The 16,289-nt window shown below is 35.4% G+C and overlaps 1 protein-coding gene across 1 annotated transcript in view; it reads right to left on the bottom strand.

The window, feature by feature from the left end:
* The window catches only part of LOC107551113 (fibulin-2-like), a 64,860-nt gene that overhangs the window by 34,632 nt on the left and 13,939 nt on the right, over window positions 1–16,289 (bottom strand). The window contains exons 3-5 of the mRNA XM_016232607.1: window positions 4,332–4,434; window positions 3,263–3,389; window positions 1,021–1,105 (exon numbers count right to left, since the gene is read on the bottom strand). Coding sequence (XP_016088093.1) covers window positions 1,021–1,105; window positions 3,263–3,389; window positions 4,332–4,434 — 315 coding nt within the window. The remainder of the gene's footprint in view (window positions 1–1,020; window positions 1,106–3,262; window positions 3,390–4,331; window positions 4,435–16,289) is intronic.

The raw sequence follows: 16,289 nt of genomic DNA, 5'->3' as shown, positions 1-16,289 counted from the left end.
TTATAACGAGAAAACAACTCTCGTTATGTCGATATAACAAGAAAATGAAGTCGTTATAATGAGAAAGCAACTTTTGTTATGTCGATATAACGAGAAAATTAAGTCGTTATAACGAGAAAACAACTCTCGTTATGTCGATATAACAAGAAAATGAAGTCGTTATAATGAGAAAGCAACTTTTGTTATGTCGATATAACGAGAAAATTAAGTCGTTATAACGAGAAAACAACTCTCGTTATGTCGATATAACGAGAAAATGAAGTCGTTATAACGAGAAAACAACTCTCGTTATGTCGATATAACGAGAAAATGAAGTCGTTATAACGAGAAAACAACTCTCGTTATGTCGATATAACGAGAAAATGAAGTCGTTATAACGAGAAAATAACTCTCGTTATGTCGATATAATGAGAAAATAAGTCGTTATAACGAGGAAACAAGAAGGGGAAAAAAAATAATGCATGGCCGCTTAGAACTTCCGTATTTTTGCCTTTTTTCCTCCAAAACAATCCAAGGATCATTATCTGACCTTGATATTTTTACTTAATGTCCCATAAAATATAAAAAACTCTTTATAATACATGTATTCAAGTCATTTATGTTTTATTCATGAAGCAAAAATATCTTTGTAAACTGTTTATTATAATAACTGTAATATTATTCTTAGTAAGTTATGTTAGAATAGTTTTACAAATATATACAATTTTACATAAGAACTTGTACGTAATGAATTTTTGAATGAATTGCACTCATTTGAAGGGAATTACATTTGGACATAAAAAAATAATGTTTTTTTATCAATGATATATGTATCAAGGTGAGACTTTCTGCTGTCTTACTCAACTGAACTTTTATCAATAATACATTAATGTAATTTAATAATACATAATGTTAATTCACTAGTGTCTCTGATGAAGGATAAACCAGATGTCAACCAGAATGACACGGCAATGAAGGACTACTCGTACATAAACATAATACATATTAAAGCAACACGCCAGTCAACATCTGTTATTTCACCGCCGCCAGCTGTTCCTGTCATGCCCTCTGTGTCCGCCATCTGCCAATCACATCCTGTCAATCCCAAATCCACAGGCACCTTATTCTACAAAACAACTGATGGCGGCTTTCAAACATTGCGCACCAATTTGGCAAAGCGTTCGACTGACTTGGCAATTAACGTCTGGATAAACATAATAAACAGGCTCGGCTTCACCTTACACAGCATGCTGGTGTAAAGTAAATATTTCTCATGGTCATTAACTGAATGTAAATGCAATGGAGGAAGAAAGAGATTAAACATTTCCACAATAATTAATCACGTTACTGGTGTGAGGTGGCAGGGGTCCTGAGAAAGCAGCCCTCATGGAAATAATTACCTCTCAACTGTTTTTGTATCGCTTAAACCTCTGATGCAACTGAGAAGGCTTACGTAGTTAGCAACAGTCTCGTTAAAAAGAGAAAGAAAAGACATCTCTGCGGGTACCTCTATGGAGGCAATTTAAATGAACCTATTTTAGTGTTCCATCATCTGTGTGTGCACCACGAAAAGGAAATAAGTCAGCCCAAATGTACTGACACGGCTACAGCAAATCTCACCTTGCCTCAGGATATCAGGTAGGCCCTTTACGGGAAGCAAGGCACTGGGCCAACGGAATGTGCCACTTGAGACATAGCAAGAGGTAAAGTCTGGGTTTTATGTCTCATTCAAAGGAATAGTGACCTGGGTCTATTGATTGAGGCTTTGCTGATAACTGCGGGAGTGCTAGTTGAGCAATGAGCGTCTGCCATTACATTGATATGGCACTTTGGCTCTCAGGGTGATAGAATAAAAGCCAGGACAGTGTTGGAAAACTTTATTCAGCTGTAAGCCACAAAGAGGTTTCATGCACTTAATTAAACTGAGGGAAATTTCCAAGCAATTTTCCACCACATAATGTATTAGACCATGTTCACAGCTTATGTTTCTCTGATAAAGTCAGTCTATTCCAAAACAGTACAGAAAATATTACAACTTTTTACCAAACATGGCTTTGGGTTATATTTTTAAACAAGTTAAATAAACTTCACAGGCAGGTAATTTTAGATAAAAATTCAAAAAATATTAAAACATATTACAACTTATATTACAAATTTGAATGCATTTTATTTTTAATTCTTGCCTTTTTGCCAAACATGGATTTGGGTTATATTTTTTATATAAATATATTTTATATTAGATGCCATTTAACAAGTTTAAAACAAGTTTAAAAAATATTTAAAAAATACATATTTTAATTTAGAGTTCAATAAACCACAGGCAGGTAATGAATGAATGAATGAATGAATGAATGAATGAATGAATGAATCTTGACTCTGTCTTCTGTGTTGATCTGGATTTCTGATGGATTTTCCCCATTGCACATTATTCATGTATTCCCAATACATAAAAAAAATTAGAAAACATTATTTTGCATTTAGATGAAATTGTGTTGCATTACCTCATTTGAACAAATCTGAATTTAAAAGCAGCAAAAAAAATCTTTCTATAATCAAAGAATCCTGAAAAAAAAACAGTTTCCACAAAAATATTAAGCAGAACAATTGTTATCAACACTGATACTAAGAAATGTTCCTTGAGCACCAAATCAGCATATTAGAATGATTTCTGAAGGATCATGTGACACTGAATACTGGAGTAATGATTGCTGAATATTCAGCTTTGCCTTCACAGGAATAAATTACATTTTACATATTATATTAAACAAATTATTAAAATAGAAAAAAACTAACTATAAACAGATCATTTTAATTAGTCTTGATTTTTTATCAACAAAAAAAAAATGCAGCCTTGGTGAGCATAAGACAATTCTTTTAAAACAGATATCGGTAAAAAAAATCTTACTGTCCCCAAACTTTTAAATAGTTGTATTTAATAGTGGTAGTGTAGTTATGAGGACTAATGGAATTTCACTGTAGGTGATAAAATTGAAATTTAAAGACAAAATGTCATGCTGCTTGTTGTGTTCACAACTGGTTAACACAAAAATGTTTAGTTTTTAGCCTGGACATGTAATATTCAGCCATTCACATGACCAGATAGTATTCAGTAAATAATTCTGAATAGACAAAATAAGGACTGTTTCCAAACATGCAGAATCCCACAGAGGTTATATACATCATTAGTATTTTTCTGGCATTATTTTTTTGGTCTCTGTGGACTTTAAAAACAGTTTTCTACATTATTTTGTAGTCTGTTTGATGCCACCATTTAAGATCTTACCGTTTGGGAATCTTCTCCACAGAGAGGGCTGTTTCCCTCACAGGCATGCCCAGCCCTTGCTGCATTCATGCCAGCCTGACACCTGTTCTCTCTTACAGCACCTGAACAGCACTGCTTCTGGACCACACTTTAACAAAGCAGGGGAAAAAAAGAGTTTTAACATAATTTAATACCTGATTCTAAAACCAAGGCTGTCAACACCTTTCCCATGTACATATTGTTATTGATTATGTTCATTCTTGTGCACCAAATCATCATAATAGAATGATTTCTGAAGGAGCATGTGGCACTGAAGACTGGAGTAATGACTGAACAGAAAAGTTACTATAAATTGTAATATTATTTCACAGTATTCTTGGGGTTCACTCATACTCATCATATTTAGGGGTCCATGATGTCACCAGAACTTTTGAAAACCCCTGGTTTAACGAGACCACAGAAACAACTGGTTGCAATTGACCAATCAGCAGCAGCCTTTTACATTTTATTTGCATGCAGAGAAGATTAATATGGACTATTCTCATTTGCCCTGCTTACTGCTTGGCTGAATACTCAAAAGAAGCTCACGTGCCACAGCTGGTCCAGTAGCTTGTAACATTATTAAAGGGATAGATCACTCAAAAATACAAATTCTGTTATCATTTACTCAACTTCAAGTTGTTCCAAAACCATACGAGTTTCTTTCTTCTGTTGAGCACAAAAGAAGATTTTTTGATGAATGTTGGTAACCAAACAGTTGACGGTAGCCATTGATTTGCATAATATGGAAAAAAGTACTATGGAAGTCAGTGGCTACCGTCAACTGTTTGGTTACCATCATTCTTCAAAATATCTTCTTTTGTGCTCAACATAAGAAAAAAAATCATACAGTTTTGGAGCAAGCAGAGGGTAATAAATGATAACAGAATTTGCATTTTTGGGTGAACTACACCTTTAATTTTTGTGGTCAGTGGTTTTTGGGTCACCAACATATACTTTGCTGGTCAGAGGACAAATAACTGCTAATAAAAAGGATTCTGTGGTGTATTGAGGAGCATAACCAAGGCTTTGAAATAGTCAGCCAACTTACCCACATACAGAGTTGAGGTCTTCTGTTTTGACAGGCATACGGTTACAGTGCTGGTTCTCCTCTGCCCATTTCTGCCCAGCCACACAACAGCTCTCCACCAATCCTGGAGGTGAAAGTGCCAAGAGGACAAACATCTCACACATCAGTTTTATCTTACATAAATCAGCCAAAAGAATATAGAGAGTTTATAGTCAATGCTTTTCTGACAAGAAAAGGGCAGACAGGCAGACAAGAAACTCAGCAATGATAGAGCCCCAGAGGCGAGCCAGACATGAAGCTCAACTCGGATCCATAGAAGAAGCATAAAAGATGTAATCTGCAGCCTTTGTACAGAGGGAAACAGAGAGACTGACTCAAAGAGTTGATGGGACACAGTCATGGCATGTGCATCATCAGAGGCATCATTAGCACGAACTAACTCAGCCATCAAATATTTTGAGTTTAAAAAGCACCAATTTTGATAAGCCGTCTATTGAATGTGAGTTCGAAGAGCACATCCGCCTGAGCTTTTCAATAAATTGTGTTACAAAGAAACAAAATTTCAAACTTGACATTTTGAATTATTCATCCCTCATTGTGAATGAAAGTCTGAATTAAATTACGTGTACAAAATCAGCTTGCTAAATTGATGGATGAAAACCATATAAATATAGTCAAAAAATACTTTTTTTTTTTACATGCTGTGAATCAGCTAAATTAATTTTATATGATTAAATCCCATTACTTCTACCAGTGCAGAGAGAATGGAAATGTAGAGGGGACTTGAAAACCTTGAAGTGCAAGTCTGTCAAGGGTTAATTCCTATCAGATCATAAGATGGTAATAAAAAGCACCTGCTTAAGTGAGAGTCTTAAAGCCCTTTCATGCCAAACGCTAATATTCAGTGCAAACGTTTTGGTGTGAATAATACTTGGAATAGAAACAATGGATTCCCAAGGAGTTATTCACTCCAGGAGTGAACATTCAGCTGCAAAATAAGTAAATGGGGGGACGGGGCTAGTTGTCACAAGGACTTTATTTTCTTAAAGCTTATTTTTGTGATTTTATGAATTGCTTTGTATGTCATAATTATATATTTAATTGTAATGTATATAAGTGAGGCATGTTGGGTTCAGTAAAATATGTAGTATATTTAAATAAATAGTATATTTTTTCCTGGGCAAAACTGTGAAAATGTTGAATAACTCTTTTTTTATAGGCAACTTTTTGAGAGCCAAAAAAGGCTTCAGGACCCAAATTTTACACTGGACAAGTAATGATCCAATCCAGTACCAAAAAGTTGATCTTTACTTGGAGAAGATCTGATTGTAAAATCGCTTGAGTAGTGACATGAGGCCCAGAGCGCTCTGGGATTCCTGGAATGCTTGACAAGGTTCACTAGCTGCTGTTCCAGGTGACTTTTTGAATTCTGTGATAAACTACCATCTGTACTAAATATCTCAGAAACAATAGTGCCCCTAAGCTATAGCTAGTCAGTGGACAGACATAGAAGTAAACAGATTGGAAGGTCTGATTGGCTTTCATACAACAACTAAAACATACTAATTCAGTCACATGCACAATTTGTGCCGGCAGAACTCACAGGACAAAAAAAAGCTTGCAGAAACACTAGTCATTTACAATTCTTCACACCCCTTGTCTGTTGTTGTTGTTTTTTTAAGATTTTTGCTAATTTGATTATGTTTGTAGCTGCCAATAACTGAAAAATACTCTCAGTTCTGCTTTGCCATTAAAAAAAAAAGTCAGACAAGTAATCAACAAAAAAAGGGTCACTATATAAAGCCTAACAATTTCCAAAGTCCAACAAAATACAAGCGGAAAAAAAGGTATCTCTTTCATGTAGTTTGTTGTTTGGTTTTCATTTTTGCTGTATTGTGCCAGATAGCCCCCTAAACGCAAAGAAAATGCATTGGACCAAAATCCTGCTTAAACATCAAAACATGATTAGGAAGAGATTTATTATGAAAGTTGAGGAAATATTAGATACTATGACAAATCCCTCATGTTCCACAAGCAAAACCATAAAAAGGATGGAGAAGCACCATGTGTTCTTAGTTTTCTTTGAGTTGCCAGTGCAGTAGTGTGGCATTTTCACTTTCAATGTGGACAAAAAAAAATTGTGTGGCACTGGAATCTAGTCATACCTGATTTATATAGTACAATATTTTTTAGGACATCTTGTAATGCTTAAAAAGTGTTTCATGTTTGTCTTTAAATATATTCCTCTAAATACAGCAGAGGAAACTCTCATTACCAAAGTGTCTCCAGAGACGAAGAGTGATGTGAAATAAGCAAGTAAAAACTGACCTCATTAAAGAAAGTAAAAACTGACCTCAAGACAAAACAACTCAAGTCTCACAGCAATCAGCTAAAAAAAACTTCTCTGCTTTCCTGTTTAACTTTCACAGCCATAAAACAAGAGTGATGCTGTTTTTTGAGCCTTGAATTGCATTAGGCTTTGTTTATTTGTACAAGGGCATACTTGTTGTGTTCCTCTTTTTGCAATGGATGCCATGGCACCATAAAAGCAGGAGGGCTTAAAGGGATAGTCCACCCAGAAATGAAAACTCAACCATCATTTACTCAACTACATGCTAAACAGTTTTGGCTCCCATTGACATCCATTGTACTTTTTGTATATACTATACAATAGAAGTCAATGAGAACTGAAACTGTTTATTTACCAACATTCTTCAAAATATCTTCTTTTGTGCTCAGGAGGAGGAAATCATTAAGGATTGAAATGACATGAGGGTGAGTACATGATGACAGACTTTTCATTAATGGGCAGACTATCCCTTTAATTGGCGATTCATAACAGTCGAATATGTAGCTCCAAATGAATGGTGAAATCTGTAAATACACTTTTCAAAAAAAAAAGTATCTGAAAATGTAACACGTGACTCTCATTAATCCCAGACTTATTTTGCATGAAAGCCTTTTGCAGTAAGTTAAACAAAGTTAATGTTTAGAATTTGACTTCATTAAAACATCCTTCTAAAGGATTTTCTTCAAGTATGTTACTAAAAGCCTGTATAATAAGATGCTGCTGATTCTCAGTATTGATCCAGTTGTTCTTGAAGTTTATCTGTAACACATCCCACGGATAACACATAGTGATAAACGCTCGCATGAAGGGGTGGGTGCTAAAACAAGAGCCGTTGCCATTGCTCTGTTAGATCATCATTAGGTCATCTGTAAAGCAGATGGTTACAATAGAAAGCGCTCTTCAAAACAGGTCCTCTCTGAGCTCGACAGACTTTCGCAGATGATCACAAAACATCTGCAGGATCAAAACAAGGGAGATTTGTGAAAGCCTTGGAACAATTTAGACTTTCATCATTTCAGTATTTTCCTCATTGATCATTAAGTCATTGATCAATCAACATTTTTGAAATACAGCAGTTCAGTTTGTAAATCCAGAAGAAAATTTAAATTTTTGACATTTTAGGACAATTAAATTTTTTAGAAAAACAGCTTTCAATTTATTTATTATGATTTTTTTCAACTTAATCAGTATTTAACATGAATATAATTCAGAAATAAAAATATTTTTTTTATTTATAAGTTAAAGTCTGTGGTTAACATTTAAAAAGAAGCCTTTAATGTTTTGTTCACATTTGTTGAACAGCGGCTCTTCAAGAAATGTCGACCATAAACCTTATGTTACTCGTAAATTCAAAACCACCATTCTAAACCAAAAAAATCCATTAACAATTCCCAAAGGAACTCATAACAAATTAGCTTAGGTCGACCTACAAATTGACATCAAGGCTGAACAGCTCTTTTGGGTTACACAAATCCCATAATTAGCCAAAAACTGCAGATTCAGTCACCCTAATTATCTCATTTTTAATCTTCTCAAAAGTGTTCATGGCTCACTGGCATTCAATGACATATCTGTGATGACAAACTTGAGGTCATAAGTTAACCATATGCCCCTTTAACTAGTCATAGAATCACATTTTGACCTCAAAGTGACAATTGTCTGGGCAACCATGTTGAAGAGATCTTGACTTTGGTTATTACTCCCAAAGCAGATAATGAGAGATCCATTGTTCATTCCCACAGAAAAACAGATGTTAAACAACCAAAATATGTATTCTGTTTTGTTTTAAACTGTTTTATCAAATGTCACAAATCAAATATTTTCTTCCCTGTTTGAATCCGGAAGTTCAATGTGAATGTCTGTCTAAGTTAGTCAGAAAAGACCAAATACGAAGAAACATCAACATTGTGCATGTATCATGATATATTCCATATACAAACAAAGACTGTAAGCAAGCCAATGTTTTGAGAAAATTGACATTTTTCCTGTTGTTTAGACTTTAAACACGACACTGAGGAACTAAACACTTCTAACAAGACCCAGACACAATCTGCAGACACTTTTCCGCATTGGTTTTTAGGGAAAAATCAGTGGTCTGTGAAATGAATTTAAATAGGGTAAAATTAGTTACATAAATATATTTGCCAATATACTTAATAAGCAAACCAACAGGGTATTGGAGATGCATATAAAATCTCCAAGACTTCCTAAAATTAAAAATGATGGCTATTAAAAATTATTAAAACCCTCACTGCATACACTGGGACTAATGACAAATGTCACTTCACAGGGGACACAATTTAAAATCCGAGCACTCCGCTTCGTTGTGACATCTCAGACAGTTTCAATAGTGACAAATACACTCCCAAACACTGACACAGGACCACTAACTTGCAAAGTACACGAAGGGGCGTTAAACATTGGTTTTATTTCTGACTGCATTACAACACAAGGCCCCAAATGTACATTTTCCCATGTACTTCTAAATGTGCAGCATACTCCGTTTCTTAATAAACAATATCTATGAACTCAGCACTTTGAACAAGTGCCTGAAGCTTTTCAATTTTAAGCGAGCATGCCGAGCTGCTCTCCACTCATGACTGAAAATCGATTTCTTCTAAATTAGTAGACTTATTCTAACATTACCCCTGTTGAGTGTTCTCCATTTTTTGTTCTTCTAAATCAACTAATGAAAACGCACTGCACAAATAGGTTTGAGAAAAAAATTACAAGAAATGGCTTGGCATGGAAATTAAATGCAGACATGGACATAATGCAAAACCAATACCGTGACATCTTCTGGACGTCCCTTTTTAGTCCGTCATTATAATAATTGGCGCACTTGTAATGGCAAATGACGCTTCATACTTTATCTTATACCTCTGGGCCATATATAAATTCTTTATTATTTTACTCTAGCCTGTGAAAAGCAAATATCTCACCTCTAAATTCCCCTTTACTGTAAGCAAAAAAAAAAAACCCCAGAAAACAGAGAAATCTGCAAAAAAGTACTTTTTATGCATAACATTTTTTTTGAGTAATCCTCGTTATTTGAGTCATTAGAGAGCTCTTTGCTCATGTTAACTCTTATGTGTAAACAATGTGTTTAAAAAAAAATCGAATTTCGAATATTCTTTGAATTTAAAATAAAAATCCACATTCGAATGCAAAAACATTGCATTCTAATTTTAGATGTGTGTTAAGGAGGCAGCCTTATTATCATGGCGCACGAGATGTGATGACGATGTAAGTGTCGTTGCATTATAATGTTTTTGTTAGCCTATCCAGTTGAAGCCCTAGCTAGTCGTTCACACACAATGCATATTTCACACATTTTCTAGAAGGACATCTATTACCGTTCCACTCGCATCTCACACAAAGGAGCCGCATGTTTAGAAAGCCATGTAAAATTAATGCAAGTATATCTTTGAAAAAAACATATATCGTGGCTTTATGGCGGGTTTTTTTCCCCATCCCACTGCATGTTTTTAAATGAAAAATGTACTCTGTGGGATTGGCTTTCCGCCCTTTCTATTAAACTATGCATACATACATGATGCTGTTTTGTTTATAGTTTGTTTAAGCAACTTAATTAATTATAATTGGTTTATAAACATTATTTTAAACATTATGCCCTTTTTTCACAGATAGTCATGTTATCTTATGCTTTGAATAAACGTGCATTAGTAATATTTTGCTTGATGCACCCTCTTGTGGCCTCAGAAGAGAAGCCAAAAGCTTTTCTTCACTCTAACTGAAATTATGCATTTTAAATTCGAATATAAATCGAATTTTGATCATATTTAAGCTCGAATTTAGTTTTTCAGCCATTTTGACAGCCCTAATATGTGTAAACTCATGTATATAACAGCAATCAGCTTTATTAAATTCAGCATCTCCTCCTCCCATCATTCTTCTGTAAATGGCACAATACTCAAGACATCCTTTGATAACTGTACTAAAAGCCTTCAGATGCATAATGCATTTCCCGGGACAATGAAATCCCGGGCTTTGTTGGTTAAACTCTAGATAAAGTCTCTTTGTTTAACAAGTTTAATCTCTTGCAGTGACCTGCATCTCCATCCGGTTCTCCGCACTCCCAGTTGTTCTTGTCTGGTAATCTATCACTCTCAGGAACACGTCAACATGCTTTTGCATACAAAGGAACATCCAGGAAAGAGGCTGAGGCATAGCTGACACGTGTCAGAGAATTGTGCATTTCTGCTAATATGAAGGAGCACAAAGAGGATTTAGTCTGGAGTCCTGCATTCCAGCACTTGCATTCCAGGTCAAGTAATTTCCTATTCTGCTAACCGATATCATTGTAACATCACACAAATGGTTTCTGCACACTGTGCAGTAATAAACTGAATTATTTAAAGAATGAACAAAATTTGAGATATAAAACCCTTAAACAGAACTGCTAGTGTTGTATGTGATTTTTGCTATTGTAGGTGGTCAAAGTCTTACTTATATAATAATAATATTATATAAATAAATATTATTTAATATATATTCAAAATATAAACTTTTGTAACCTATTTTATTGTCCAATGAAAAAAAGTATACTACAATATTTAAAATAAATATTATATAATAAATGTTATTTAAAATATAAATATTTAATCTATACTCAAATTTTATTTGTATAGTTTAAAATATTATAATTATTGTATAATTTGTTATAATAAAATAACTAATAAATATTATAGATATTACTTAAAAAATCAATAATATAATTTTTTTTAAGTAAGCATTTACTAATAGGAAGTATACAAAATCAGTTCTATAATAAAGGCAGATAAAGTCATCAACACAAGCAGTATGACTCACCAGATGGAATTACATTACTGTCATAATCTGAATCTTTAACCAATAATCTCTCCATTTCCTGAGAATGATTACTGTCTGCGGCAGTGCTGCACCTGCCACAAACGCAACATCCAATAAAATGATTGGATCTGGACAAATCAACAGTCTAAATAATTTCAGAACTATGAAACCTCCACAAAAAATCTGCACTATACAATATTTACTAGTTTGGACACATTTTTGCAAAGACATAGCAATGTGTCCATAACTTCTGTCAAAATAAAAGGGATAGTTCACCCAAAAATAAAAATGCTGTCATTATTTATTCACCCTTGTCACAACGAGCTGTGTACAAACACGCACAAAGATGAAGATTTAAAGGGTTAAAGTTAAAGGGTTAGTTCACCCAAAAATGAAAATTAGCCCATAAATTACTCACCCTCAAGTCATCCTTGGAGTATATGACTTTCTTCTTTCAGACGAATCCAGTCGGAGTTATATTAAAAATTGTCCTTGATCTTTCAAGCTGTTTCATGGCACTCAGCGGTTGTTGCATTCATCAGTCCAAAATAAGTTAAATAAAAAGCGCCCATCCATAAAAAAAGCTCAGAGGGGGGGGGACAAAGGCCTTCTGTAGCGAATCGATGTGCTTTTGTCAGAAAAATATCCATATTCAAAACGTAATAATCACTTTAATGTAGCTTGCTCACTGTTGTACACTGGAAGCAGTTCCGGGCGGATGACGTATGTCGGTCAGCTTTGCGCATGCGCCGCTCAGAAGTGACGAACACGGAAGCGCAGGGGAGAGATCAAAACAAAACAACGGTCACTAATTAAAAGTACAAAACGAGGATTTGTAAAGAAGAATGTCAAAGAAGAAGGATTTCGATATAAGCCAAGATGAGACTGGTTTTCCTTTGCTAATGTAAGGAAACTTTTCTTTCTTTGCTCCTGTTAACAAACGTTGGTTTTCACGAGACTCACCGGCGCATGCACAGCGCTGACCTCATGCCTCATCCGCCCGGAGCTGCTTCCGTGTACAACTGTTGGCGCAAGCTACATTAAAGTGATTATTACGTTTTGAATATGGATATTTTTCTGACAAAAACGCATCGATTCGCTAGAGAAGGCCTTTGTTCACCTCCCCCCCCCCGGAGCCGTGTGAGACACTTTTTTTTAAATCGATGGGCGCTTTTTATTTAACTTCTTTTGGACTGATGCATGCAACAACCGCTGAGTGCCATGAAACAGCTTGAAAGATCAAAGACAAGTTTTAATATAACTCCGACTGGATTTGTCTGAAAGAAGAAAGTCATATACACCTAGGATGACTTGAGGGTGAGTAATTTATGGACTAATTTTCATTTTTGGGTGAACTAACCCTTTAAAGAATATTTAACAATCCACACAGGGTAAATCCAACAAAGAAACTGGCAATCCAAAACAACCGTAGTAAACACAAGACCAAACAATAATGAACAGAAACAGTGGAACTTAAATACAAGACCTATTGAGGTGATGAGTGACAACAGCTGAATGAAATGACAAATCAAATCAGTAATGACAACTAACTAAGCAAGGGAAAGTGGTACAAACTTAAGTGTGAAGTGTGCGTGTGACAACCCTCAAATAGTTTCAAACCTGTATGAGTTTCTTTCTTCTGTTGAACACAAAAGATGATATTTTGAAGAATGTTGGTAACCATAGAGTTGCTGGTAACCCTTGACTTCCATTGTATAGACAAATAATGCAATGGAAGTCAATGGCTACCAGCAACTGTTTGGTTACAAACATTCTTCAAAATGTCTACTTTTGTGTTTAACAGGAGAAAGAAATTCATACAGGTTTTTAACAACATGAGGTGTCAAAAATAACATTTTCTCAGGTCCAGTATATTGGTTTAGTCACTGTTCTGTTTTTGTAGGACAGACTAACTACTTGTAAAGGACTAGTGACACACATTATAAATAGACCCTTTTTGTTTTTCATTGAGTCAACTGCACTTCTAGCGGAGTAAGAGAAGATCTATAGACCAGGGTCAACCAGGCTCTTAGTTCTCTTTATTGAGAGCCTTTTATGAGCTATTTCTAATACAATTATACTGCATCATTATCTTGAGATGTTGAGAGCTCAGTAGAATGTCAGCTACTTTTGTCTAAACTCTTATATAATAAAAAACCCTTTGTTAGGTTATTGATTGTGGATGATAAATGCTTGCTAAGAGCACCACTGTTCCACATCGAGATCCCTATCTTAATTGCTATTCAAAATACAATCAACTCCCTATGTTGATTTCTTATGGCATTTAAAGCAGCTGATGAGTGATTTTCCAAAACAGACATTTCACTCATGTCAAACTCAAAATAATTGCAAATGGCTTCCCATGATGGCCTGTTTTTATAGACAATATGCAGAACAGAAATAATAAGGTGAAATGGAAAACATAACGCAGAACAAAGAAACTAAACAAAAGGAGGAAAGCCCCAAAAATGCCTGGTTGTCCAACTGCATTTCCAGATAAGCTAAAAGACTTCAATAAAGTGAAGGCGGCACTGACCAACAAGTCAAACTTTGGTGTGAATGTGCGTGAAATTGGCATAAGAAAAATGTGGTATTATTCACTCCCCCCAAAAAATCTCATATGGGGTTCGTATTTTAAATGCCCTAGCTGCTTCAGAGGCTTTTTTGAATACTTTTTCTTTCAGAAGGAGTCATGGCAGCTTTTCTACTCTATCAGCTCAGAATAGAGAATTACTGCTCCAACTCACATATTTCAGGGGGGCCAAAAAGAACCAAAGGTGCAGAGAGAATAAAGGGCCATTTCTCAAGGACAGTAAAACATTAAAAGGGTCCTATTATGCTCTTTTACAATGTCTTGAATTTGTTTTGGGGGTGTACTAGAACATGCTCTCATGCTTGGTGGTTCGAAAAACGCATTATTTTTTACATAATTTACATTATTACAATACCTTTCTCCCCAACCTGGCACAAACGGCTCAATTAGTTTCCGGGTTTGATGAAGGCCCGCCTTCATGTGATTGGTTAGCTTTCCCAGTGTCTTGTGATTGGCGAATAGCTTAGACGGTGTTTCAGTACTTGCCAAAGCAGCAAGTACCATCTGCTCTGGTTTAGTTAAGGATGGCGTCAATATTGCCATATCAATTTGAGCCAGATTCAGACCCAGAGGACACTGAACAAGAGGATCACGCAGAACCTTTGCACGCACGGATATTGCCAGACATATTAGAGTGGTAATGTTATTGTTGTTGTTTTTTGGCTAAATCCCATTTTAGATAGGATGTCAACAACCGCTTAAAAATAACTGCATTTACTATGTACAGATAAGTGCATATGTATTATTTGTATTGTTATTTAATTCTAACATTATAACATGAATTGCAGTGAAACTGTTATACAGTTGAATTTATTTATACCATAGTCCAGTGTTTCCCAGGCGGCATATATATGCAAACTCATTCTCTGCCAGCAGGAGGCGCTGTTGGAGTGGTAGAGATCAAGGTTTCGCCGGTAACAGCTGTACACAAAGTAGCGCTCCACTCAAAAAAACACTGCTTTATCAGACATTACACGCCAGATTAAATGAAAATGACATCCAATTTTCTGAAGACAGTCGGTTTCCTTCAGAAATATAGTGATATAAAAACACTCAATGTATGGGAAACACTGTAGTCCCATAATTGAAGTGTAAATTCTGCAGATTACATCATTGTCCAGTATTGTACAGTCAGCAATTTATTATAAAAAAAAATTCATAATTGTAACATACATATTTACATACATAATTATTCAGGTGCATGCGTAATAACTTGCGAAAACTTGAGGCTACAGCAGCACTTCTTCTTCGTCGTCGTCTTGTCTGATGCACTCATCCAAGCGTTCTAAACACGACCTCGCCCCTCCCCAACCATTCAAATTTCCGCAGGCGGGAATTATTTTAATGATATTCTAATGGGCTGCTTTGTGATATCACAAAACCCGGAAAACAAATGCTGTAGTCCAAACGAGCCGTTCGTTGTAGTTCTTGAAAAGGGATTTTTTTTTAAACGAAGTATCTCCCTTTGGAGTGGACTTTGAGATTTGTAAGTTTGAAGATCTTTTTTATGCCCAAACGTACACACTACACACTGACTAAAATTCAAAAAGTGAAAAAGCATAATAGGACCCCTTCAAGACACATTGGCAAAAACCCAAACACACAGTCCTACTTATATTTCCTATAGCAAGGGCTACATGAAAGGTGCATAAACGTGCACTTGAAATGAAAATGTGTGATGAGACCTTCAGTAAGGAAAGAACGGGTTGCAAAGTTATGGACGATTCTTGGTAATTGCAGTGTTTTCTGAGGTATTGTGGGCCCATGGGATTTGAGAAATCACTTCTGCTGAGAGCAGCACCCAGTCGCCTGGCTCCAAGAAGCAATAACTGGACATTTTCAACCGTTCTGTGAAATGATGTATTCTCACGGTGACTTCAAATCATCCCATCCTGCTAGGCATAAGGACAGGGTTTAATAGGACATCTCATATTTCTCCTAAATTCAAAGACCCTGAACTTTTGGGTTTTCTTCCTTTCATACCATACTGATATAGAAAACCCATGCCAATTACAAAGACTATATAGCTTATAATTTTCAGGTATGATAAAATCTCTGTACTGTAATGTCATTGGCTGATTGCTGCTTGCCAGACAGTTTTTCATTGGCTTAAAGTGGAGTTTTAAGGCTTTTAGTTCTTTTATTTCTGTTGAAGCTATGCAGTTGTGTATTTGACAAAATTAACTTTTAGCAGATATACACT

This window comes from Sinocyclocheilus grahami, unplaced genomic scaffold (genome assembly GCF_001515645.1).
Source record: "Sinocyclocheilus grahami isolate Dianchi unplaced genomic scaffold, SAMN03320097.WGS_v1.1 scaffold415.1, whole genome shotgun sequence".
NCBI classification, from domain to species: domain Eukaryota; kingdom Metazoa; phylum Chordata; class Actinopteri; order Cypriniformes; family Cyprinidae; genus Sinocyclocheilus; species Sinocyclocheilus grahami.
This window is presented reverse-complemented; position numbering and strand designations above follow the sequence as displayed.